Source organism: Ictidomys tridecemlineatus, chromosome 6 (genome assembly GCF_052094955.1).
Source record: "Ictidomys tridecemlineatus isolate mIctTri1 chromosome 6, mIctTri1.hap1, whole genome shotgun sequence".
Lineage (NCBI taxonomy): Eukaryota > Metazoa > Chordata > Mammalia > Rodentia > Sciuridae > Ictidomys > Ictidomys tridecemlineatus.
Window position 1 is genome coordinate 133,584,238 of NC_135482.1, and position 26,867 is coordinate 133,611,104.

General features: G+C 31.0%; 1 protein-coding gene across 13 annotated transcripts in view; it reads left to right on the plus strand.

The window, feature by feature from the left end:
- Nucleotides 1–26,867, plus strand: part of Mycbp2 (MYC binding protein 2) — a 271,435-nt gene that overhangs the window by 191,463 nt on the left and 53,105 nt on the right. For 4 of the 13 annotated variants that reach the window (XM_040281371.2, XM_040281372.2, XM_040281376.2 and 1 more), the window contains 6 exons: nt 4,063–4,137; nt 6,671–6,895; nt 7,724–7,856; nt 10,972–11,094; nt 13,978–14,157; nt 24,879–24,980. In XM_040281371.2, coding sequence (XP_040137305.2) covers nt 4,063–4,137; nt 6,671–6,895; nt 7,724–7,856; nt 10,972–11,094; nt 13,978–14,157; nt 24,879–24,980 — 838 coding nt within the window. The remainder of the gene's footprint in view (nt 1–4,062; nt 4,138–6,670; nt 6,896–7,723; nt 7,857–10,971; nt 11,095–13,977; nt 14,158–24,878; nt 24,981–26,867) is intronic. The other 9 variants (XM_040281377.2, XM_013358364.4, XM_040281373.2 and 6 more) reach the window with 8 other exon arrangements.

Consider the following 26,867-nt stretch of genomic DNA (forward strand, 5'->3'; position numbering starts at 1 on the left):
TCTTGCCTAAATATGTATGTAATAGTTGGTATATCATAGAGGGTATTACGTATTAGTAGGAATCGTGTTTTCATTTATTTAGGAATTTTATTTGATTCTATTTTAAATGCTGTTATCTTATTTTTTATTTGTTTATTCTTATTAATTCTTTTTAGTTATACGTAACATTAGGATTTATTTTGACATATGATAAAAACATGGAATATAGGAACATAATTTGTTCTAATTTAGTCCTTGCTACTTCCTTTACTTTGCTATTCTCTCCTCTTTCCCCCATTCCCTTCCCTATATTCTACTGATCTTTCTGCTATTTATAGTTATTTTTAAATTAATGTCTTGTGGATGTACATGATGGTGAGATTCACTGTGGTATTTTCATATGTGTATATAGAAATGTTAGGTTCTTGAAGAAGCAACTTGGGTCTCTGAACATCTCCATGTATTTGTATAAGTCACTTCCTATTTAGACTCACCAGTATTCACAAGCAGAAAGTATGTCGAGCTGCGCATGGTGGTAAATGCCTGTAATCCCAGTGGCTCTGGAGGCTGAGGCAGGAGGATCACAAGTTCAAAGTTAGCCTCAGCCTCACCAAATTCATGAGGTTCTAAGAAACTTAGCAAGACCCTGTTTCAAAATTTTAAAAAGGGCTGGAAATGTGGCTGAGTAGTTAAGTGCCTCTCAGTTCAATCCCTGGCATGAAAGAAAGAAGAAGAGGAAGAGAGAAAGAAAAGAAAAGAAAGCTGATATCTAAAATTTGGGCCACTGAAGATTTGGAATAGAAATGAAGGGAAAGTATCATTTTGGGTCTGTATTATAGAATCACCAAGAATTAGTAAAAGTGGCAAACATTTATCTTTAATTTCATTCTTTTGAAATACCTAATAGTACCAGATAGTATGGCTTTAACATGCTGCGTATTTCCTTGTTTTGAGTTGTTAATAGGTTTGTGCATTTGTATATACTTTTTAAATATTAATAATATTGTCTTTATTTCATATAGCATTATAAATGTGCTATCCTTAGATGGTTATAAACTGCTTCATTTCATTCTTTAATTATTAAGTTTCTTAAACAGAGTGAAGCCAGGTGTGGTGGCACATGCCTGTAATCCCAGCGGTTTGGGAGACTGAGGCAGAAGGATCATGAGTTCAAAACCTGCCCCAGTAACTTACCAAGGCTCTAAGCAATGTAATGAGACCTTGTCTCTAAATAAAATATAATGAAATATTGGGGATGTGGCTCAGTGTTTAAGTGTCCCTGGTTCAATCCATCTCTAGGTTCAATCCCCCCACCACCCCCCCCCAAAAAAAATTAAAGTTGAGATAGTTAGATAATACTGTAATTCTTTATATATACATGTTATGCTTAATTTTCCTAAGTTATTTTATCTCTTTTTCTTTAAAATTGGAAGCTCTTTAACTCTGTGTTTATCTAGCATAATGAAAAAATTTTATTTGGCATGTTTGATCATGTATTTTCACTGTGATAATTATTCACTTGTTTGCTGTCTTCTGTGCCTTAAAAAACTACCAGCTTGGAGTTGCAATCTGGTATTGTTAGTTTACTTAGGTTTCTAGTATGCTTTCCTTTTCTAATTTTCTTGACAGAGCTTTTCTACCTTTGAAATAGAATTTGAGAATAAAATTACTTTAATTATTGTGGATATGTATATGTGGTCCATATTGATCTATGGAATTATGCAACTTGAAGTCTAATTCATACAGAGAAATTAAGATTTTTGGAGAGATTAATATTTTCATGAATGTTCATATAATTATACTAAAACATTCCTAAATTTTCAAAAGAAAGCTATTTACGTATTTTATTTTTAAATTCCAGCTTTCTATTTGGCAAATTTTTGGTACTTAATAAATGCAATTTAATATGATTATAAGATAATCTAGTGTGAACTAAGAATTTTGTACAACTTTAGACACTAAATCAAAAAAGTATCAAATTTGGATCCACATATAACATAAAATTGATTATATTAGTAATTTAGTACCAGTGTTAGTTATATCACTTTCAAATATCATTGTACATTAATTGACTCAGAAAATGGTTAAATTTGCACATTGAAATTAAAGACAGATTGGGCACGGTGGCATGTGACTGTAAACTCAGAGGCTCCGAGTCTAATGCAGGAGGATCGAAAGTTCAAAGCCAGCCTTGGGAACTTGGTGAGACCCTGTCTCTAATATAATATAAAAAATGACTGAGGATGTGGCTCAGTGGTTAAGCATTCCTGGGTTCAATCTCTGGTACAAAAAAGAAAAAGAAAGAAAGACAAGTATGAGTGTTTTAAAAAAACAAAAGTGTTTCTTTATTGCTAAATTCATGTGCATTGTTTCTAACAATTGCTTTTCATGTTGCTTTTAATAATAGAATAACTTATGCTTTTAAGTTAAAAATGCTAAAAAAATCTCAATATTGTTTTATAGTTTACTCAGGTGGCTTTAGTTTCCCTTTAGAAAAATTATATTTCAGTATTGATGCTAGAGTAAAGAAAAATGTTGTTATGGTGATACATCTTCTGAAGATGATATTCTGTTCCCTTTCTTTATTGATATTTTACATAAAAAGGTCTGCACCACTATTCTTTGTATAGGCTAAAAACCATTGAGCAAATTCCCTACAAATTCTTATATACATGGATGAACCAACAAGGACATTATTCTTCCCTGCAAAATAGTACTTTAGTGTGCTTTGCAGTGTTTCCACTTTACCTAAAGAGAAAGGATCTTATTTGCTATCTAATTTTAAATTGGGAGATTGGGTATGGTATTGGTGTCAGCTTTGTTTTACATTTATTTGTAGGCATATTACTAGAAGTCCTTCTTTTTCTGATTTAGATGTTATATATTTCTTATTTAGTATATATGTATTTACATGGTTATATATCTCTATCTGTCCATACATGTTTATACATGAGGAAAATAAAGAACTAGAGAATAATAAATACATTCTCATTGTCTAAAATGAATTAGAATTAATTAAGATTTGTGGTGTTTATTTTGCATTGAAGACTTAGATGATGATAGTATTTTTAACATCCTTTTTTGGGTCCAGAATAACCATTTATCACAGTAATTACATAAGCATAAAATTGTTCAGTGGCTCCTCGCTAAACAGATTTTAGTTTCAGATCAGGTAAATATATATATCTATGTAAAATGTGTATCATTTGAATAGTCATTGTGAAAATAGTTATTTTTTTCTGGAATTGTGTTACAGTGAATTGTTTGTTCTTTAACAAAATATTTTTGGACTTTAACATAGAGATACTGAGTGCTTTTGAGATGGAGAAAAGTAGATCTGTATTTTGATAAAAGATTCAGATTATATCTTTCTTTATGCTTTTCTTAACAAATTTTCTAATAGCTTTCAAAAACATTTTCAAATCATTTTTTTAATTCATAGAAGGGAAAAAATTGAAAAATTACTTAGGTTTTTTTGTTTGGTTTTACTTTTTCTTTTTTTGTACTTTAAAAAGTAATAAAACGGCGTGATGGTACACACTTGTAATCCAGCAACTCAGGAAACTGAGGCAGGAGGATCACAAGTTCAAGCCAGCCTCAGCAACTTAGTGAGATGCTGTTTCAAAAAATAAAAGGGACTGGGGATGTGCTCAGTGGTAAAGTGCCTCTGAGTTCAATTCAGTACCAAATAAAATAAAATAAAATAACCCAAAAACGTGATTATTACTTCACATAACACTATATGCCCTCATTATTATTCATAATAATATCCTCACTTAAGGAGTGTTAGGGTTGTCTTCTTGCATTGACTGTCTCAAACTTATAAACAATGTCTTAACCCTTAATTTTAGTAAATGGCATGACACACTATATCCATGGAGAGCTTTTTGACAAAAACTTATTTTTCAGAATTTCCTTGGTGTGTGGTTTACTCAGGTGGCTTCAGTTTCCCTTTAGAAAAATTATATTTCAGTATTTATGCTAGAGTACAGAAAAATGTTGTTACTGTGACACATCTTCTGTAGATGATATTCTGTTCCCTTTCTTTGTTGATATTTTTCTTTCTTAAACTTTGTTGCTCAGAATATCTTTAATGCTAGCCAAGGAGTCAGGGATTTGGACGTATTTTCATGGACTTCCAAACCTTTTTTTCCCCAGGTGAGTTAACTGTAAGGAACAATCATACATTATTCAGGTATTTCAGCATGTACAACAAATTTTTCATTGTATCTTTGAAGGTTGTGCTTAGGATTAATAAAAATTGCTAACAAAAAATTAAAAGATTTACCTGAAGGGCTACAATTGAGTTTTCCCTCTGTTTTCATCAATAGATGTACTATTAATGAAAGTGACATTTCCATGTGACTTCAGAGTTGCTATGTTTACAGTTTCATGACTGACTTCACCAACAGTTACCTCCAAGTTTACTTTTATAGAACTAACTAATTTAGTGCCATGACCTTATGGTGCTTCCATTTTTCTGCTGCCTACCGTTTCATGTTGCCCTTTTGAATATTCATCCAAGAACTGGAAGGGAATGGAAGGGGAAAATTAGTATTGACATTCATCAGTTTAATATCCTAGTGCTGAATCTCAAATTTCTGTATTGAATAAAATGTGATTTTAGGATTGTTGGAGAAGGACAGGCGACAGGCACAATTACATGATTTTATGTCTGTCAGTTCTTTTTTATGCTGTTTGATAGAAAAGAAATGGATTAGCTTTGTTTTATATTTATTTAAGTAGCTTCATTAAGTATTTGATAAAATATTGACTATTATAATAAATTTTCTCGTATATTGCCTTTCATTGACTAATTCACTATTATTGTTAGCTTTGCTAACATTTATCTCCCTGTGTTACACTGAATGACCAGAAGTTGGAATTACTGTTAGAAGTAATTAAATGCTCTAAGAATATCATTGAATACCAATTAAACTTTTTTGCTGAATTTATTCATATTTGCTTTCATTTTTATGTTGTCATATAAGGTTTAAAAATCAGTTGTAAGTAGGATGAAAACTTGCCTCTTCTGCCTATGAAATTGCATTGTTTTTCACTAAAACTGATCATTCATAAATACAAATTTTTAAGTGTTTTCCAAAAACCTTGTGGATATAGTAGCACTATTTCAAGGTTTAGATCTTAAACTTCAGTTTTATTTTGAGTGTTCTCCTTGTATTAATATAGTTGTGTACACTCATACAAGGAGGGCTATATAAAATGTACATTTTAAGCTTATTTTTAGTTGCAAGTCTGGTCTGCTTTATAAGGAATTAAAATTCCCATTTCCATTAATTTGGCAATATGTAACTAAAGCATATTGATACATACAGTATGACAATTATAGTAATATATAAATTATCCATATATAGTATGTATTCATATGAGTAAATTTTTTTGTCATCAGAATGAGATTTACAAAGTATTTAGTAAAAGTTAATAGTAGTTTAAATTTTTCCTGACCAATCATATATTGAACTAAGAGAGTATACAAGAATTCTTGAATCTATATATTTAGCCTCAGAATTTTATTTTTAATGTTCTATTATGTATATCGATATATATATATACACATTTGCTATTATGAGACTTACTTATAAGGATAGAACTATTAAGTAAAATCTTACTTGTATAGTGTTCATTTAAAAATATTGTTTATAACATTATTAAGTATTTTTAAACTATTTTTATGAGCATCCCATTATGTTTATCTTTTACCCTATTTAACTATAGTTCTTAGAATCCATTTTAGTGTATTTAAAAGTGCAGTTTCAAAGGAGTAATAGCAAGGGAAGAAATTCTAGTGGGGCATTTTTATTTACATTTAGGTGAGAAGAAGAGGAAATATCAAGGTTAATTTTTCTGTTTATTATGTTACAGGGAAACAATTCATCACAACATTCAGATTCAACAGAAAATATAGAACAAGTTTGTTTCTTTGATCTTAGAATTGACTCTTTTCATAAACATAATTCAGATTCCTTTTATTTACTTAGACTGCATCCATAATGCTAATCTTTCCACAAAATATAATTGTTTCCTATTACTAGCATTAATATATCACTTCATAGTAATGATCTAATAAATCTAAAAAGACATTTTCATATATAGTTACATTAAGAAAATGTAAGTTGCTAAAATCCTAAACTTATTTCATTTTTAACTAGAAAATATTAAAATGTGGCTATTATATTTTGTATATATTTTTATTATTGTTATCACTGTTTATTAGATGTCTCCAGAGTCTTCATATCATTTTCTCAATTTATAAATAATTATTACAAAGTGGGAAGAAATGAATATTTAGACTTTTTTGCCCAACCAACAACATATAGCATTGTAATAAGAATTTAAAGCTCTTCAGTGTGGTTTGCATAATAAATTATTTTGACTACTCCTTTTAAATGTTGCATATAAAAGATAAGCAGAAAATTAAGAACTACAGTACTGTATTTCTCAAATGTGGTGGGAAAAGCCAAAGATTCAATTGTTCTCCCATATTTTTTTCTTTTGAAATTTATTGAAAGATTCTTTAATAGTGGTATTGACTAATACTTCATTTACCTCTAGATATTCTCTTTCTTAATTGGTGGGATTGTAGGTTTGCTATGAAAGTAAGGATTATGAGGATTTCAAAATGATAATAGATTGTATTTTGTTCACTTTTTTTTCTTATTCAACTTTTCAGGAACCTAAAACTAATACTGATGACTTTTTCAAAGACATGAACACCTGCTGCCCGCAGGAAGCAACAATGCAAGAACAAGATATGCCGTTCTTGCGAGGAGGGCCAGGCATGTACAAGGTAGTGAAGACGGGACCTTCAGGTCACAACATCAGAAGCTGCCCTAACCTTAGAGGTATCCCAATTGGAATGTTAGTTCTGGGAAACAAAGTCAAAGCAGTGGGAGAGGTATGGATTCTTGTAGCTTCATGACTTCTAAGATATTCATTTTCAATGTAATACAAACCAAACATCTCTTTTTCCCAATGGTTTCCATTTTCATTCTGGGTTTTTGATTGTTAATGTTCTTGACTTTACTTGTATTAGAAATACTAACATAAATTTTCTTTGCTTCTTTTCTAATAATTCTCATAATTATCTTATGAAAATAACATTTATAATACATGATTTGTATTGCTTATATAAATGTGATATTTGCATATATCTTCTTATTATTGCATATGTACTGTATGTACTGTTATGGATTATAAGCACTTACAATATTTTATGTGAATCAGCATGGAGAGGTGATGATATACAAAAGGATTCATTTCTTTGTTCCCATTCATAGGTCTCACTGAAGTCCTGAGCAAATAAAATTATTTTTTAGTCCACTGTGGCATTTGCCTGAGCCAATAAGCTTGAAGATGTAGTGTGTCATGCTATTTCTCAGTATCAGGGTCATTTTCAACTTGTACTATGGTACTATCGACCTAAATAATAGCAAGTATACTGTGTTGGGACATTTTAGATGTTAAAAGTCACATGTTCTGGGTAATAATTATTTAGGCATTTATCTTTGTGTTTAGAAAATATTATTTTAACCAAAGCCTTCGATAAATAGTCATTTAAAGAACTTTTTGTTGATTTCTCTCTTACCTCAGGCTGTGGTCTTAATTTCAGAAACTAATTTCATGGTAGAAATGTTTTGGAACACTTAAAAGCTTTTTACTGGTTTTCAGCCTGAGTTATCTGAAAGAATCAAGCCAATCAATCATGCTTTTTGTTATGTACCAGGTAACCAATTCTGAAGGTACATGGGTGCAGCTGGATAAGAACAGCATGGTAGAGTTCTGTGAGAGTGATGAAGGAGAGGCATGGTCCTTAGCTAGAGACAGAGGCGGAAACCAGTACCTCCGGCATGAAGATGGCAAGTTGGCTTAAATTTGTGATTATTTTGATTACCCTTTGAAATACATATGTTTAATGTTTATTGCATTTCTTTGTCTTAAAGAGGCTTTTGTGTTTATTTTTTAAGTAAAAGCAAAACTAGAGGCTTAAAAATATTGTAGTTATTAAATTTGTTAAGTACATTACTAAATGATTATCCATGAAAAAGGAAAATTGAAAATATATGAATCCATCTTTATAAATATGTGCTTTTATTTTATTTAATATGAATTTGTGTGCCTCATTTTTTTTGTGTGTAAGTCCATGACTGGACATTTTATCCTTTTTACTATAAACTAGAAGTGCAGTTTTCAAACCACCAGTCACAATACTTCTCCCAGGTAACTTCATTTGATTGAATTTATTTCAGGAGTGGAGCATTGAATAAATGCATAGGAGTTTCCTATTTCACTTTTAGACTTTCGACTTTCAGCTTTATTTTTTCGATAGTGGTCTCAGTAAGATTTTCTTTTTGTCTCTCTCTTTATTCTCCTGGTGGCAAAAATTAATTATTCACAGTTCACCTAGTGTCTTTACCCATAAGAAGCTTTAACTGATCCTTACAGTGTTAAGAATTCTAAGTTCCTCAACAACTGTATTTACCCCTAGAACACAATTGATGATATCATAATGAAGTTAATTTTTATTTTCTCATGTCCAGATTGTGAGTCCCTTGTGGACAGGTACAAGGTTTTTATCTTTTATTCCTAGTTTTTAAACAGTCTTGATACTAACTAGTTGCTTACAAAGTTCATAGGTGTAGGTTGAATTATAAAAATAATAGTTACAATATTAAAATAAATATATAAGAAACACCCCATATTCATAATACTCATTATCCAGGAGGTAATATGGCCATGAATATAAATAGATTCAAAAAAGTTTTGACATTTGCATGAATGATAGAGTACATATATATAATCTCCCTTTTTTCCATTACAATGAGCCTTTGAGGTAGGTAATATAATCTTCAATTTACAGATAAGGAAAGCAAAGCTCACAGATTTTAAAATTACTATGATTTGGGGCTGGGGCTGGGGCTCAGTGGTAGAGCACTTGCCTAGGATGTGTGAGGCCCTGGGTTCGATTCTCAGCACCACACACAAAAACCATAAATAAAGATCCATCAATAACTAATAAAAATATTTTGGAAAAGAAAATTACTGATTATACAGATGGTTACATGACAGATATAAGCCTTGACCCAGAATCATCATTCGTATTTTAAGTTCTACACTCATTATACTACACTACACATTGAACATCATTTGAAAACCTAATTTTTCTCTTATTTTTACCAAATAAACACTTTTTAATCAAAGATGATGTGATTGTAAATGTTTTAACTGCTAATATAGCACAATGTGAAGAGGGACTCTGAAACTGTCTGCCAGGGTACTGATTCTAGCAAAACTTTTTAGTTGTCTAACCCAGTATCTCTCTATACCTTAGTTTTCTCATTTATAGAATAACCTCCTAAGTCATGACCTCATAAACTTGATATGAAGACTAAATAATAAAATAACACATAAAGCTAGGAAATTGTATGCCTATAGTTTATTGTTAAAATGTAAAATGCCCTTCATGATAAGTAACAAGTTTAACATGGGGAAATTGGTTCTCATAAACTTAGATGGTAGAAGTTTCTTCTAAGATAAAATGTTTAAATTCAGTATCATTTCTGATGAGGTACATATTGCACTCTAAGAGAAAGTATTGTGTGTTATCAATGAATCATCCTTTACTCTTTTGGTATGTATCTAAATAGATAAATATGCACACTTGTACTTGGTCATAATGTAAGTCTTAATATTTTAGTACCAATCATGGCTGATAAGATGTAATACGATGTTAGCAACTTAAAAAAAAACCACTAGAATTAGTTGATGTGGATTCCAGATAGTCTACTCATTGGTATTAATATGTAACTGGGTTTAATACAGAAGGGAGAGGATTGGGCACCATCCTTATTTTTATGAAGAAATGAGAGTAAAACAAAAGCATTTCTCTTTGTAAAAATTCTTTATTAACCTTTAATATCAATAGATAAAGCTTGTAAGCAAATATATTGCTGTGATAAAAACAGACTTCACTGTGAGTGCTAGAGCATTACACTAAGTTACATTAAACTAAGGTTTAGAGGTGGAGAAAAATTAGATTACTGTTTCTGGGTGTTTTTCAGGAAACATACATGCACATGTAAACACACACACACACACACACACCAAAAAAAAAGAAAGAAAAAATTCCACTGCTGAAATATGTTATACTGAAGAATATTGCCAATGAAATAAATTTCTTTTTCTCCTATTACCTTTTGTTTCACAGATTTTATTTTGCCCTTTTTTAGCTGTCATTAATATGGCTTTTTAACATTTTAGATTTTTTGTATTATTTCAGCATCTTAGAGCCACTTGATTATTTATAGGAAATTGACTGAACTGTAAACTAAATGAAATATTTGCCATTTCTTTCTTAAATTAAGAATTAGGACACATTTGTTGACTTCAGAATGTTGTAGTAGATTAATTTTGTAGCCTTCTTGCTCCTTCTTTCACTTAGGGATATATCTTTTTATAATAAGTAAAAATAAGTTAAAAATTATAATTTTCACATTCATGATTTAAAATATTTTACAATTAAAAATTGTTCTTAGTACTGTATTCTTCTTAGACATTTTGAAGACTTTTTTGAGTACTTCTATATAAAATGATTTTGATTTCTAGTTTATAAGGTGTCCACTTTTGTGAAATGCCTTTGTATTCATTGTTTAAAATTATAAAACCTCACTATGCAGAAATATTAGTATTCATTCAATGATGTTTCCCACCACAGTGAATGTAAATTATCTCCTTAAGAGCATATATCTCATTTCTAAATTTTACTGTGTATTTGCTAAATGAAAGCAAATATTTAACTATGTGTTTTGCCAGTGTTAGGCAGACCTGATAGAAATTTAGACTTATCAAATCTAAATATGAAGTTATTTTTAAATTGAATCTTCATAAAATCTTTCTTAGAATTTTCTCTCTTTGTTGTATGAACAGGACATTGTACATAAGAAACTAATGTTATAGCTGTGGCTTTTATTGTAGAACAAGTTCTTCTGGATCAAAATTCTCAAACTCCTCCTCCAAGCCCTTTCTCAATGCAAGGTTTTAATAAAGGGGCAAGTTGCAGTGCCCAGGGATTTGATTATGGACTTGGAAATAATAAAGGTAGGTGTCTGAAAGTGAGTCTTTTATTTAATCTAATTTCAAAGGGCTTTTTGTTGTTACTTTTTACCCATTTATTTTATCCTGTGCACCCATATATTTTTCTTAAATAGAATTTACTCTTAGGAGACTAACACTCAAAAATTTTTTACAAAGGTGTTTGTTTCATAATATTATTTTTATGAATTTCAGATCAAGTTTAAGGGAGTTCTTATTTATTTGTTTTAAAGGCATATATTTTGAGTTTATGAACCAAAACTTATATGTGTCGCCACATCTAGTAAAATAACTGTTTTTTCATGCACCTATATTGGAGAATAATGATAACGAGCAACAGAAAACTTTCTTAAATGATAAATTTAAAGTCAGAATGTTACCCTTAAGTAATAATCAAGAGCCTTATTAGATATATGTGGTTTTGAATGTCTGATATGTTTGTCTTATTAAGTTAAAAACTTATGAAATGTAATGATTGAGTTTGGCGTGCCTAATAAGAAAGGTATAAAATGAAAACAAAAACCTAAACCATTGCATGTAAAATATATATAACTGTTTTGGATGCATTACTTGAAGAGACCAGCATCATAGTTTAAACAATAATTTTGGAACAATTTATAATTGAAATTTACCCAAAATTACTTTTGAATTTGGTAAAATCAGACAGTCCCTAGTTTTTTTTCCTAAGGCCTTCAAAATCTACCATATTGTCAGCAGGTAACTTACAGTTGGGAGATGGGTAAGAGAAGATAGCCCATGTAGAAATAATTTTAATTTAAAAGTTTATTTAAAGTAATTTGCAGGACTTGATTTCAAGAAATAAATATGGTGTGATCATACTTGATTCTCAAAGCAATTGAAAAAATGAAATAAGGAATGCAGAATTGTATCAAGGTATAAGAGATAATTAATGTAAAATAAAACAACTTTCTGTTGGGTATCAATTATTTTCTACAAAGTATTTTTAGGAAGAAAACTTAGCCACAAGATTTCTATTTGGGGGGGTGGGGATTGGGGGCCAGGTACCAGGGATTGAACTCAAGGGCACTTGACCACTGAGCCACATCCCCAGCCCTATTTTGTGTGTTATTTAGAGACAGGATCTCACTGAGTTGCTTATTAGTGCCTCACTTTTGCTAAGGCTGGCTTTGAACTCCTGATCCTCCTGCCTCAGCCACCCAGCTATAATTTTTATTTTTGACTCTTGTTTCAGTCTGTCCAGTAGGCTTGGTTACTGTCTGCTTGCTCACTTTCAGTAGTTCTGCTTTCTGTTAACTTAAGGCAGATCTTCATAGTAGGGTAAATGGTTGGTGGTGTTTTCATGTACATTTCTACTATTATCAACTCTTAAATTAAAGTCTTAGTTTTTACTTATTGTACTAATTGTTTTAAAGCCGAGTTTAATTCATATTTATGTTTTCAGCCTTTAAAATGTCTCGGTCAATCCATAAATATATAACATGTCAAAATACATTCTTCTGTCATGTATAACAAATAAGAATTTTTTAAAAGTTTACTCTTTGAAAAAACAAAAAATAAAATGTCTCAGTAATTATACTATGGCTATCATAATAAATCAGTCTTCAAATTATAATTTACTTGTCAGTTTTCAAAATATGATTAAAACATCATAACAATTTTTAAGAGACAGATGTTGCCGTGAACATTTGTTATTAACTAGAAATTAAAGTACTTTTTTTTAAAAAATGTGATTTTGTGAATATTGTTCAAAAATGGCATTCATTTAGTAGGCTTTTTAAAAATTCAATGGAATAAGGAAGCATTAAGTACACTTAAATTCAATTAAATATTTTTTTAACAGAACCTCTCATTTTCTTTAGCTATCTATCCTGAGATCGAGGAATTGTTTGCAAAGGTGTTTATGTTAGTATTGTACAAAATTCTTTATAATACTTTACAATCCTTCCTGTAATCAGTAACATTTATTTATTAAAAAAATAAAAATATATAGCTTATGTACATGGTTCTTTCCATAAATCTGTTACTTCTTGCTGCTTCATTTGAGATTTTCATTTATAAAACATTTATATTTGGAAAATGACTGGAAAGATGGTTTTGCAATTCACATCAACTAGCCTGAATATGGGGCTTTTCCTCTCCTCTTCATCATCTAAACTAATTAACACACTTCCTCTCACAAATAAGGTTATTATATTGTTTTCTTTGAAAATATTTTCTATTAATATCCTTTGTATTTAATTATAAGGAAAAAGTCAGAATTCATATTTGATGCACTATTCAAATTAGGTAGTTCATATTCATGTTTATCTTATAGAATTTTCAGATTTTTATATTATCCAAGCAAAAAAGGTCTTGCTGTAAAAAAAAATAAAATTTTAAGTAACAACTTAAAATATTGATTTATAGATTTAAAATTATGTTACATTGCTGAGTTAATAATATATTTTATCCCTTCAGTCCTACATCTTAAAAAAAAAGTTTTATCATACTGTGCTTATTTTTGGCATGAAATATACTACAGATGAGGCAGAGTGGTGTTAGTCATTATTGGGCACCATGGAAAAGACATCATTTACAGTACTTAGATCTTTTATGTACGCTTAATGTCAAAGCAACTTCTTATAGATTCATAGATTCTTTATTTTCCCATAAATCATGGAAAATATTACATATGAATTTAAGTGGATTTCTTTTTTTGTAGGTGGGTTGCTATTTAGGATTTGTGGAATGCTTCTGTTTAAAAAAATAAATAGCATGCAAAATTTGATCCCCAATTTGAGGATAATTATCACCAAACTTCCATACTTTTTTCAATTGGCACAGTTTTATTTAGTGTTTAATTTATCTACATGTCATAAAGCACCATTTACTTTGCCATTTTGGATGTTAATGGATAACAAGTTGTAGTTTTGACTGTTTTGCCCCCTGCAGGTGACCAACTGAGTGCCATATTGAATTCCATTCAGTCACGGCCCAATCTCCCAGCTCCTTCCATCTTTGATCAAGCTGCAAAACCTCCCTCTTCCCTAGTCCACAGTCCATTTGTGTTCGGACAGCCCCTTTCCTTCCAGCAGCCTCAGCTTCAGAGTAAGTCTGTCAGTCTTACTTGCCTCATCAAGCGTTTCTGAAGCTTAGTTCTGAGTTGTTTATTAGTTAAATTAATTATCAACTCACCTGACTTATTTTATATAATTAGGTTGTTATCCCCTCATATTTTTGAAGTATTTAAGCTGTTCTAAGATGTTCTGCAGCTAAAACATTGGTTTTTAGTCACACTTTTAATGAAGTGTAGTTATTAACAAATGGCTATTATACTTTATATTCTAATCTGGTATAAGTAAATATGTACTATAAAACATGTTAAGAGAAACATTTTTTATTTCAAGTTTTCTTTTTTAACATGCATGACTATGGAAAGCATCAGTGATAGGGATAACTTTCATTGCTTTCTTTACATTGAATTTTTATTACTTGAGATATGCCCCAAAAGAATAAGCTTATTTCATTATACTTATGAGTGGAAAAATATACTTGTTTGGGCCTATTTGTTTCTTTTAAGTAAATTTGATTGATATCTATGAAATATGTAATAATGTCGGTTCCCAGATTTTCTCAAATTGTCATTTCTTTTGTTGTTATTTCTATCACATTATACACCGATTATTTTATTTCAGTTCTACCATCTAGGATTGCTCTACCCCTTTATCCATGATAGTAACTCACACTGGTTTGGAAAATAGACCCAAACAAATTAAACTTAACTGAAGAGTCTTTAAGTACCTCCTGAGCCTTCCACATACCCATCTCAAAAGTCTTTGTAGTATCACAATAATACATTCTTTTAGGCATTCAGTTCTCATGTTGGCTATGTAATAACATTAACTGAAAAAGATAGCTTATGAAAGTCTCAGTTTATACATCCATTGTTTGGATCCAAATGCATGACCTTTTTGTTTTGATAAAATACATTCACACTTAGATCTAAGTTATTTTTCTATAAAAAGACTGTAGTAACTGTTAATTAGAGTTAGTTAAGAAAATGCTGGCTAATTTTGTTTTTAAATCTGTGTATTACCTAGTTAGCAATAATGTTGTTATATTATTTACCCAAGGTAGAGAGTTTATAAGATTGTAAACTTTGTTGAGTTTACCTTGTACATAGGCATGATTAATTCATGTAGTTAATTTGAACGTATAAGTGCTACCAATTTCTAGATTATTACTGTGTCTATTCATGTATAACATTTACTTGAATGTCTCTTAAAAGAAAATATCAAGGAAACAAACTAGTGTCGCCTTGTGAAATAGTATTTTTTTTCTGTGATAAGCATTATTTCAGAATGAAAGAAAAATGTGAAGACTTAGCTTATTAATTTTATGGAGCAACAGACTGTTTACATTTAGATGTACCCAGGTTATAGAAAGTTTTAAAGGTAAGGACAGGTGGGGGTGGGGGTGTTAAAAAAAAAAAGGACTGACATTACCGTCAGTCAGGCTTAAAATTCATATTAGGAAATTCAGATTCATTCATTTTCACATTCAGTTTTAAAAGAGATTGTCCTATTAATGATGTCACATCAGCAGCAGACAAAAGAACTAAGGCATTAGGACCCCTTAGTTCCACCTAAAGGATCATTGCAGGTATTGACAAAAACATTCAGTTCTAACTCAAATTGCTATTTTTATTTTACTAAATTTAATTGATAAAATATTTTAGAACACAAAATAATAAAATAAAATTAGATTTATTAATAAATAAATTAAATAAAATTAGATAATCTAATAAAATTAGATTTCTCTAGACAACAATTTTCTGAGTGACAATGTGTCAATATAATTTTATGCATATAATGTTATGAGTGTTATTAATACCACCAGGTCCTTTATCACCATCTCAGAACAAATTTGAAATCATGTCCTGGATAAATCTTAATTACCAGTGTTTTGAATCATCACTATTCTGTACTCAAACAGTGGGAGGTAATTAGATTTTTTTCACAACCTCCTATTCTCAACAAAGTATCACTGAAGTTTAACTTCCAAATTACAGATAACAAAAGTCTTAACTATTTAGCATAACTAAAAAAAATAGAATATGAACAATAGTTTTAATATTTCAAAAATATTATAGAATTGTTTTTTACATCATATTAGGAAATGTTCCTGGGGCTGAGTGCTTACTGTTAAGATTTCCTGGAACATTCTTTTCAGATTTCATTGTTGTGCATCTTGCCAGCATTTCACCCTGACTATAGAGGAAGTTCTATGCATACTGAACTTCCCCATACTAATTAGTAAAATGAGGGTCATTTTGTCTTATATTTTGTGATGCTAAAATGAAACATTATATGTAGATGACTGTTTTTACTAAATTTTGCTTATAGTACTAGTCACCACTATGTACTTTAAACACTGTATTTAAACATTTTAACACATCCTCATTTGAGATATATTTCTTCTCTCCATTTTATAGCGAAGACAAAGGATTAGCAAAGATAAATGATTTTCCCTAGAAAATACATAGTAAAATGGTAATGCCAGAAATTGAGGCCAATTCTATTAACCAGAAAGGCCTTGTTTTAAATATTCATTTATGCCTAGGTAAATAGTATAAAATCTGTTCTTTAATATACATAACTTGAATTTGTTTAGTTCTAACATCTTAGAATATTGGCTTTGTTCCAATTAATTATTTATCTTCTTTTGATAGTTTAAAAGGAAAAAAGATTTTATTAGTGTTGTAGCTCAAATTTCCAATTAACTAGAAAAATTCTCCAGAGAAGCTCATATTAACTTAAGTATTTCTATAAGTTTTATTTTTAGTTACTCTCTGGTTTTTTATCCCTAAAGTGTTTTTTTTAAGCTAGTCTTTGGAATCTATTATTTTATCATTATTACATTATCATTTACTACATGCCTTTTAGGAGGCTAAATAGTTTGCTTTCATTTTTCTGGTAGAAAAAAAAAATTGGTTAAACACAGCTTAAGACAATTACAATTCTTCCAGAGATTTTATACAAATAAATACAACATATGCTAAAATATATAGTTCTTTCAAATCTAGATATTATAAGTTATCTTCCAATAAGATTTTTATCTATTATACTTACATGTTATATTCTTAAATGGTACTCCCCCAAAAAAAGTTAAATGAGGGGGAAATGTCCATTTGGTTACCTGCATGAATATTTATTTACATTTGAGAATTATTAATATTCTAAAGCATTACTGGTTCACTAATCTTGTAGAAATATATCATGGAAAGATTTTCAGCTCAAGTTTCTCCTCCAGCTACTCATTAGCTTTAAAATTACCTGACCATTTGAGCCCCTTTTAGCTCACCTATAAAATAATGTATCCAATAAACATTACCTGCTGATACTACACTTACTACCTCTCATGCTCCAAGGAAGAAATAGGAAATGTCACAGTCAAAGAGATGGCAGGCTGTTCTCAGTTGTGGAATGAGGCGCAGGTAGGAATCTATTTTTATTTAATTGATTTTATTTTTTTAAATACACCACAGCAGAATGCATTACAATTCTTATTACATATATAGAGCACAGTTTTTCATATCTTTGTATATAAAGTGTGTTCACGCCAATTCATGTCTTTATACATGTACTTTGTTTTGCATTACAATTCTTATTACACATATATACTACAATTTTTCATATCTCTGTTTGTATGAAGTAGATTGATACCCAACTCGTGTGTTCATACATGTACTTTGGATAATGATGTCCATCACATTCCACCATCCTTGCTAATTCCCTGCCTCCTGCCTCCTCCCTTCCCCTCCCACCCCTCTTCCCTACTTATAATCCATCTGTTCCTCCCATGCTCCCCCTCCCTACCCTACTATGAATCAATCTCTTTATATCAGAAAAAACATTCACCATTTGTTTTTTTGGAGATTGGCTAACTTCACTTAGCATTATCTTCTCTAGTGCCATCCATTTACCTGCAAATGCCATGATTTTGTTCTCTTTTATTGCTGAGTAAAATTCCATTGTATATATATGTGCCACAGTTTTTTTTTATCCATTCTTCCACTGAAGGGCATCTAGGTTGGCTCCACAGTTTAGCTATTGTGAATTGTGCTGCTATAAACATTGATGTGGCTGTGTCCCTGTAGTATGCTATTTTTAAGTCCTTTGGATATGGTCTGAGGAGACGGATACCTGGGTCAAATGGTGATTCCATTCCCAGATTTCTAAGGAGTCTCCATTCTGCTTTCCATATTGGCTGCACCAATTTGCAGTCCCACCAGCAATGTATGAGTGTACCGTTTTCCCCACATCCTCGCCAACACTTATTGTTTGTCTTCATAATAGCTGCCATTCTGACTAGAGTGAAAGCAGTAGTAACAAAAACAGCATGGTATTGGCACCAAAACAGACTGATAGACCAATGGTAGAGAATAGAGGACACAGAGACTAACCCACAAAATTTCAATTATCTTATATTAGACAAAGGTGCTAAAAACATGCACTGGAGAAAAGATAACATTTTCAACAAATGGTACTGGGAAAACTGGAAATCCATATGCAGCAAAACAAAATTAAACTCCTATCTCTCACCATGCACAAAACTTAACTCAAAATGGATCAAGGACCTAGGAATTAGACCAGAGACTCTGTGTCTAATTGAAGAAAAAGTAGGCCCTAATCTTCATCATGTGGGATTAGGCCCCAACTTCCTTAATAAGACTCCTATAGCACAAGAATTAAAGCCAAGAATCAATAAATGGGATGGAATCAAACTAAAAAGTTTCTTCTCAGCAGAAGAAACAATCTGTGAGGTGAACAGAGAATCCACATCCTGGGAGCAAATTTTTACCCCTCACCACATCAGTTCACTAATATGTAGGGTATATAAAGAACTCAAAAAGCTAAGCATCGAAAAAACAAATAACCCAATCAGCAAATGGGCCAAGGATCTGAGCAGGTAGGAATTTAAAAAGGGATAAATGAGTTTTTCTAGATAGTTTTTGATCTATTTTTACAGCATAACTTGATTAGAGATTAATTCTTAATTTAATTAGGCTATTAAAATGTCAGAATGAAAGTCATGTTTTTTCGTAGTAGTTAGATAATTTTTGTCCTGGATTATAATCTTTCCTTGTTTGTTTGCCTGCAATGAAAGTGTGTGGATGGAACTCTTGACTTAGAAAGGAGGCTTGTGTTTAATCTCTATAGTTCTGTCTAGTTTACTCTAGTTCTGCTTCTAACCAGCTTTGTGACAATATCAGCCAAGATCTTTTTCTGTTACTAAAGAAAAAATTATGATTTTCAACAAAGATTTCAGGAAATCAGGTCAACTTTATTTAAATATTCAAATTCATTTTTTTTTTACACTTGAACTTACAGCATCTGTTATAATGAACAATGTATTTAGTTTTAGTTTGGGCTGTAACATCTCTAGCACCCCTACAAATTGTTATCATTTTAGTCCTGGGCCTGAATTTTTTTTCACACAGCAGAACCATCTTCCCTGATATGAAAGCCTTTACCCAGGTTATTTTGCATCTCAATCAGTAATTTCTCAACAAATATTTATTATGTGTCACCCATATATTCCAAGCACTGTTTTGAGCACTGGCTGTTCACAGAGGCCAGTTTGAGTTTGGCACAGAATTCATGGTGACTTTACCATAGTGTAGCCAAGGAGATGTTAGTAAACCATGGAATGTTGGATTTATTTTGAAGAGGAATCCTCAAGTTCGCTTACAATGAACAAGCAATGAGAAGAAAATTGTAAAGGGTAAATTTAAGTTTTTTGCTTAGGCAAGGGCTGCAGGAGAACCAGGTTTTTGGTGGGAATAACAGAGCTTAATTTTGGACATCATGCTGGTAAGCTATTCTTTCATAACATACCCCAGAACTTAACAGTTTAACCAAATAAAGCACTCTTTATTTGGCTCACAGTTCTGTAGGTTGGCAGATTAGGCTAGGTTCAGTTCTATAGTTCTTCTGGTCTTGGTGCTGAATTTCTTCATGCATCTATAGTCAATAATAGGAAAGCTAGACATCTTTGTTTTGGGAAGATGACAGACCACTGCCTGAGATAAAGAGGTGATTGAGTCAAATATCCCATGATTCAGCAGGCTACTCTGGGTTTGTTGTAGAATTCTGAGAAAACAAAAATATGCACAATCTTTTCAGGCTTAGTGTTGAAACTGATACATTACATCTGCCATTTCTGTTCGTTTAAAGCAAGACACATGGCTAGCCTACCTTTGTGAGTACAGAAATAAACTCTTAGACTTCATATTTTGGTTGGAAATTCTGCAAAGGAGCATGGATACAGGGATAAGCATTACTGTAGTCATGTTAGCATATAAATGTATTTCGGATGCATTGAGTTTGAGGTTACTAATAAATCCTTTGGAGATGCCAAATTGAGATTTATATATTACTCCAAGTTCAGAGGAAATGTCTGGGTAAGGCATATAAGTTGGTAGCCCACTGACTTATAGCAGAATAATTTGAGAGTTGCTTGTGTATAGGTAACAATTAAAACTATATGGGTGAATGAAAGCAGCTGCAAAGGAGATAGAGGTAGAAAAGACAAAAGGCCTAAAGACCAAACCCTGGCACATTCCAGTTTTTAGAGGGTGGAGAGAGGAGAAGTTGGCTAAATAGACTAATAAGAGGCCTTATTCAATTGTGTAGAGGCAACTTCTTACACTAGAGAGCATGGGCCAGATTATGTGTTGTGCACCATACTTAGTGGTTTAGACTTTTTTTTTGTAGGTATACTGAATGAGTGCAGGGGGCAGATAGAGGAAATAGTTTTATAGGGAATTAAAGAGAGAGTTACAATCGATTTTATATTTTTAAAGTTTAACTAAAAATAGTCAGATATGGTGTCGTATGCCTGCAAAACTTTACTTGGGAAGCTGAGATAGAAGAATTTTCAGAAGTTTGAGACTAGCTTGGCAACTTAATGAGGGCCTATCACAAAATTTTTCAAATAATTTATGAAGGGCTGTAGATACAGCTAAGTTGTAGAGGGCTTGCCTAATATACATGAGACTGAATTCAACCCCCAGTCTGTCTGTCCCTGCCAGCACATACACACAATATAACTGAAAATATTATGAAAAAGACAGAGAAAAGGGAGTATATTGGTGGTAGGGAGTCCAGAGAGAAGCTAAGTAGGGTTAATTGCAGAAGGAAGAACCAAGTGTAGAAATGTTTAGGCAATAAAGTACCCAGGACATACTAATCACAGTTGTGGAATCAATCTAGAATGACATCCACTTTTCTGCTTTGTTTTGAAAAATAATATGCTTACTTAACACTAGAAATTCATAATCAAAAGCAGGTGTTGAAGAAAAATGAGTTAAGTTGGGTAACTTAGCTCCAGTGGTAGTTACATAATTAGAAATTACAAAATTTATTTGGCACTCTCATAACTAAAAATGGCACTGTTGAGAAACAATTTGAAAATATACCATTAAATATACAATTTTATCAGAAATTCATCATTAAAGCATTGTCTTGATTTGGCACCTAATTGAATTTATAAGGATTAGGTCTGCTATATCCCAGTTTATTATTCTCTCAAACTTCCACACTATAATTTATCTTTTTACTTAGGCTTAGCAAAACTGTTTGTCTTTTAATTCAGATTTCTCACTCTTATATTAGATTGTTCTTCCTCCCCTTCTATTAAGAAATGAGTCAGAACCATCATGTAAAATAAATTTCTAGTGTTCAAGAGGCCTAAGAAGTCTTCCAGCTCCATTTTAGAGATGACAGAAATTCTCATCACTTGTTTAAAGTAGAAATCTAAAACTTGAAATGAGAATCTGCTAATTTACTCCAGTGTTGTTGTTGTTTCTTTTTATCTATGACATTTCATTTAATCTTACATTGATTGTAAAAATTGGGAAAGACAAGAGGTCAGTTATTTCAAACTTCTTATTTTATACTTGCAACCCACAAAATAACCTAATATCATGAGCATGAGACTGTTCTGATTGTATTTCTTAGTGTTTGTTAGAGACTTAAAAAAAAAAAAAGATAAGAAAGAATGGAAAAGAGGCCCTCTACTTTATCTGTAGTTTACATTTATCCCAATTTTGAGGCAGTAAGCTGGTATCTACCTTTTCTAATTTCTCCAAATACTGCTTTAAAAGATTGTTATACTAAAAGCACTTTTGTTTATGGTTTAGGTTTTAGCTGTCTTTCTATTAAGCATGGTGTCTGCCTCAGGCAGGACATGGTTATTATTAATGTTAATTATATGTGACCAAAGTGCCTGTTTCTCTGCTGTGTAATTACTGGTTTTTCCCCTTGTAACTAATAAGCAATTTGTGAAAAGGAGGACTTTCATTTCTGAGAATATCTTTAGCTCTTTACTGTCTGAAGTTGTTGTTTAAAGAGCAACACCTGTCTCATCTTGTCTTTGCTTATTTATTTATTTAAGTACTGGGGATTGAACCCAGAGGTGCTTAACCACTGAGTCACATCCCAGCCCTTTTTTATTTTTTATCTTGAGACTAGTGTTACTAACTTGCTTAGAGCCTCACCAGATTGCTGAGGCTGATCTCAAAACTGTTTCAGCCTCCTGAGCCGGTGGGATTATAGGTGTGCACTACTGCACCCTGGCAATACCTGTCTTTTCTTGAAGTGTTTTGAAGTTATTTTTTCTAAGGTATAGGATATATATACCTGTCAAATTGTATTCAGAAATGTTCTATCTCAGCTTTCACAAAGGAAATGAATGCTTTTCATTCTTTTGTAATTCTTTTAGTATACTAATGTGTATGTAAAGAAGCTTTAATCCCATTGGGGGTGTAGCTTAGAGATAGAGCCCACACCTAGCATGTGCAAGACCCTGGGTTTGGTTTCCAGCAGTCAGTCTATAAGATGAATAAACTTTAATTCCTATTCCATGTCTTATTCTCCTCTCCCATTCAAATAATTCCACATTTCTCCTGATAAATTTACCACAAAGAAGAGTACTGGATTCATTGATTATGTACATCTAAAGCTGACAGATAGTTGCCATAGCTAAAAGTATATAATCATTACTTTACCTTATTTTAAATTCTCTGAAACACTGGTGGAAATGGGTATAATAATTATACTTAATTATACCTTTTTCTTTTTTCTTTTCTTTTCTTTTCTTTTTTTTTTTTTTTTTTTTTTTTTTGCAGTACTGGGGATCAAAACCAGGGTCTTACACATGCTAAAGAAGTACTCAACCATTGAGTTATACCCCACCCCAATTATACCTATTTTTTAATATGTATGTCCTTTGATTACTTGCACCTTTTGGACAGATTGAAGGTATTATTTATGTCTCTATTAGGGCCAAGAAACTAGTTTTTTGTGTTTTTTTTTTTTTAAAGTAGACAGTTTTCCAGCAAATAATTTCTAAGAAATTTGAGTTGTGGGTTATACTTAACTATTTACTGCCTATTGTAGAAACTTATGCTGTCTTTAAATTTTTAATGTTTTTGAGCATCTTTTTTTAATGACTTCTATGACAACAAAATGCAAAAGGTGTCAGGTGCAAAGGAATTCTTATGCTGTTTAAATCTTATATAATAGATAATAATCTTTAGTTATCATTGAATGCTTGAGTTGGGACAGTGAAATATTTCTCTTCTTCAAGAAACAAACTGGAAAGATGGCAGATTCTGAATGGAATTCAGAATTGAATTGTTTGTTAATATCTATGAGGTCCAGGTTTATAGGAAGATAGAGGAGCAGTGAATCTTAAGAATACCATTCTTATTTGAACCACCGATAAAAAGAAATGTGAGAAATTATAAGGGTACTTGTAAGATAAGATAACAGAGGCTTAAGGACAAACTAATGGAAAATGGTATTGAAGTCTTTTCAATATGTTACAAAGCCTGGAGAAACTGGATTCGTAGGTATAATTCAGTGAGTGAAAAGAAACTTTTTTTGAAGTGAAAAATCTAAAAACAGATTGTTGTTAAAAGACTAAAGAAATCAAATTAACTAGAAATAGCACTTGTTCTACACATTTAATTTTTATAAAATCTGGTTTTTGTTTAATCATAATTTCATAGTTATACTAGTTAACTTTTTAAAAAATTATATTTTTAATTTAAAAAAGGAAAGCAATTCTATAAGAGAGACATAATATTGATGCACAAAAGAAGTTCATCAGTTTTTAAAAAGCCATTTGATGGGGACTAAATGATTATACTTAATAAGAACCTTCCATTCATGGATGAAGTAACCCATTATTTAATCCATCTTTATAAAATTAATTCTTTGAAAAATCATATAGTTTACTAAATAGAATAATACTAAAATTTTTTTAAATCAGAATTTTTCTCTAGTGCCCATTTGAAGTCATTGTTGATTAATAAAAAATTTCCTCTTATAAATAACATGAGCTCTTCATGCATCATTAATGCTCTGCTTTCTTTGTTTTGGATACCAAATATCAAGTCCCTGGGTCACTTCATTTTCTAGTTACAGAAAGTTGAGTTTACTCTAAATTGCACTTTAAAAGTTATTATACATTGCTAAGGGTACTAAAACAGTGTATATTTTTCTTTTATTCTCATTTTAACTTATTAAGTTTCAGGTCAACACATTTGGACATGTTAACATGTTATTGATCAAAATTCATTAATTTTACCTTTGTTTTTAGTTTCAATTTTATATAAACTATTAGGAATATAAACTATTAGGAATTACAGTTTATAGTTACAGACCATTTAAAAATGCTTTGTTTTTGCTTGTGTTCTCTGCTAAATTTTTTTTTCCATTGAATCTGTGCTGCTTCTTTGCCAATGTTTTCCACTGTAGAATCTCCATCCCGCAACCTTGCTTCTCGTGAGCGCATTTACAAAAATTTTGGTGTAGCTGGGCCTGCCTCTGCTCTCTCATCTCTGTCTCACAAACTGAAGGGTGGGTATACGTGCATCCATGGATGGGCCATTCTTATTGAATGAAGGAAGTATCAATAAAGAAGTTTCAGTTCACTTCATTTTCATCCCATTTCATTTTTTAAAAATTAAGGTTTATCATTTTATTTAAAATTTTATGTGTTTGAGATAATTTATGATGTTTCTGTTCAGTATTATAGTGTAGATTATACTAATTGCTGTGCATGTTTGTTATCTGTGGTTAAATAGTATTCCTGTTTACTTTTAAACCTTTATGAGATCTTAAAAGATGCAGTAGGTATACAGAAAGAAATCTCTAATTTGAGGAATATTAAGTCATTATCAAAAAACAATGGCATAAAACACATGATTATACAAATATAGGGACTTTATATGACACTTTAAACATATTGTAGTGTCATATAATGTAAAACTTATTTTTACCATTTAATTTTTTAGGAGAAACATTTTGATAAGTTAAACATTTTTTATTTTAACTTAGTTATCAGGGTGATTGCACATATTCCCTCCACTGCACACACGAATACTCATAAGTCTACCTGTCCTGTCTGACATGAATGAATCTTCCTTAATAGTTTCTTAGTGACTTAGTTTTAATATTTTCAGTTTCAAAATGTTTAAACTATTGACAATTAACAAAATTTCAGAATATTTTAAAAATATGCCTTTGGTACTTTAAATTACTTACAGATGCCAGCCCTGCAACTTGGAAGGCTAAAGCAGAAGAAACACAAATTCAAAGCCAACTTGGGCAACTTAAGACTCTGTCTCAAAATAATAAATATTCCTGAGGCGTAGTTCAGTGGTAGAGAGCACCCTAGGACACAGAAATAATTAACTGATTGATTAATTTATTAATTAAAATACTATAGATGTTTACTCAAGTATTTTTCTTAATGATTAAAGTTTTAAAATACCATATTTTAAGATAATTTAAAAAAACAGTTTTGCATCAATAGCAAATACATTGTAGAAGTTGTTCAAATAATTGCTAATTTCCTTTTTTCTTTAAAATGGCTAAAGCAGTTTTATATTTCTCCTTTGCATAGTAAATAGGGTTATATAACCTGATCTGTATAGTATTATCTCTAGTAGCTTATATGATTATGGAATCTGATATGTACTTCATATTATGTTGCAGTATATTGTATTATAGGATATAATAGTATGGTATCATATAACTTGATTATGATTTGGGCATGAAAAAAATCATGTAGGTCACTTAGTGAGTGAATAGTTAACATTTAAAATGTTTAATTGAATTTAATTTGAATCCACTAAATTTCTATTCTGTTATGCATTACTATTCAGAATTCCTTTGAGGTTAAAAAAAAATTTCCTATTATCACATAAACTTGCCTATTATAAATGTAGTCATTAAGCAATAAATGTGAAATGTTATATATGGTCTGAAGATTTAGTTATCTTCTTATATTTATTGATATTTTGGGGCAGCCACAACATGACAATTCTTAGTAACATTTCTAAACTTTTGAAAGCCAAAACTTTTAAATGCCACATGAAGAATATAAACAAAAATTAGTTAGCATTTGGGCTTACTCACTTAACATAGCATTTTCTTTTTTAAAAAATATATGAAGTATATTTTGAAGAAGTGTTTTTAGAAGGATTTAGCTATGATTTGAAAAATACATCTCAGGAAGAAATACTTTTGCCATTTTTTATACACTGGAACTTCAACAGATGTTTAGCCATCATCATTTATAGATCTTGAGAATATTTATCCCATTACTAGAGGAATATCCCATTACTAGAGTTATATGCTTACATATAACAAGTGGTGTTCCTAAATATTTGGCAGTTTCTGTTGTTTAGCCAATTAGAGAACCCATTTCCATTATGATGTAATAACCACCACTGTGAATGC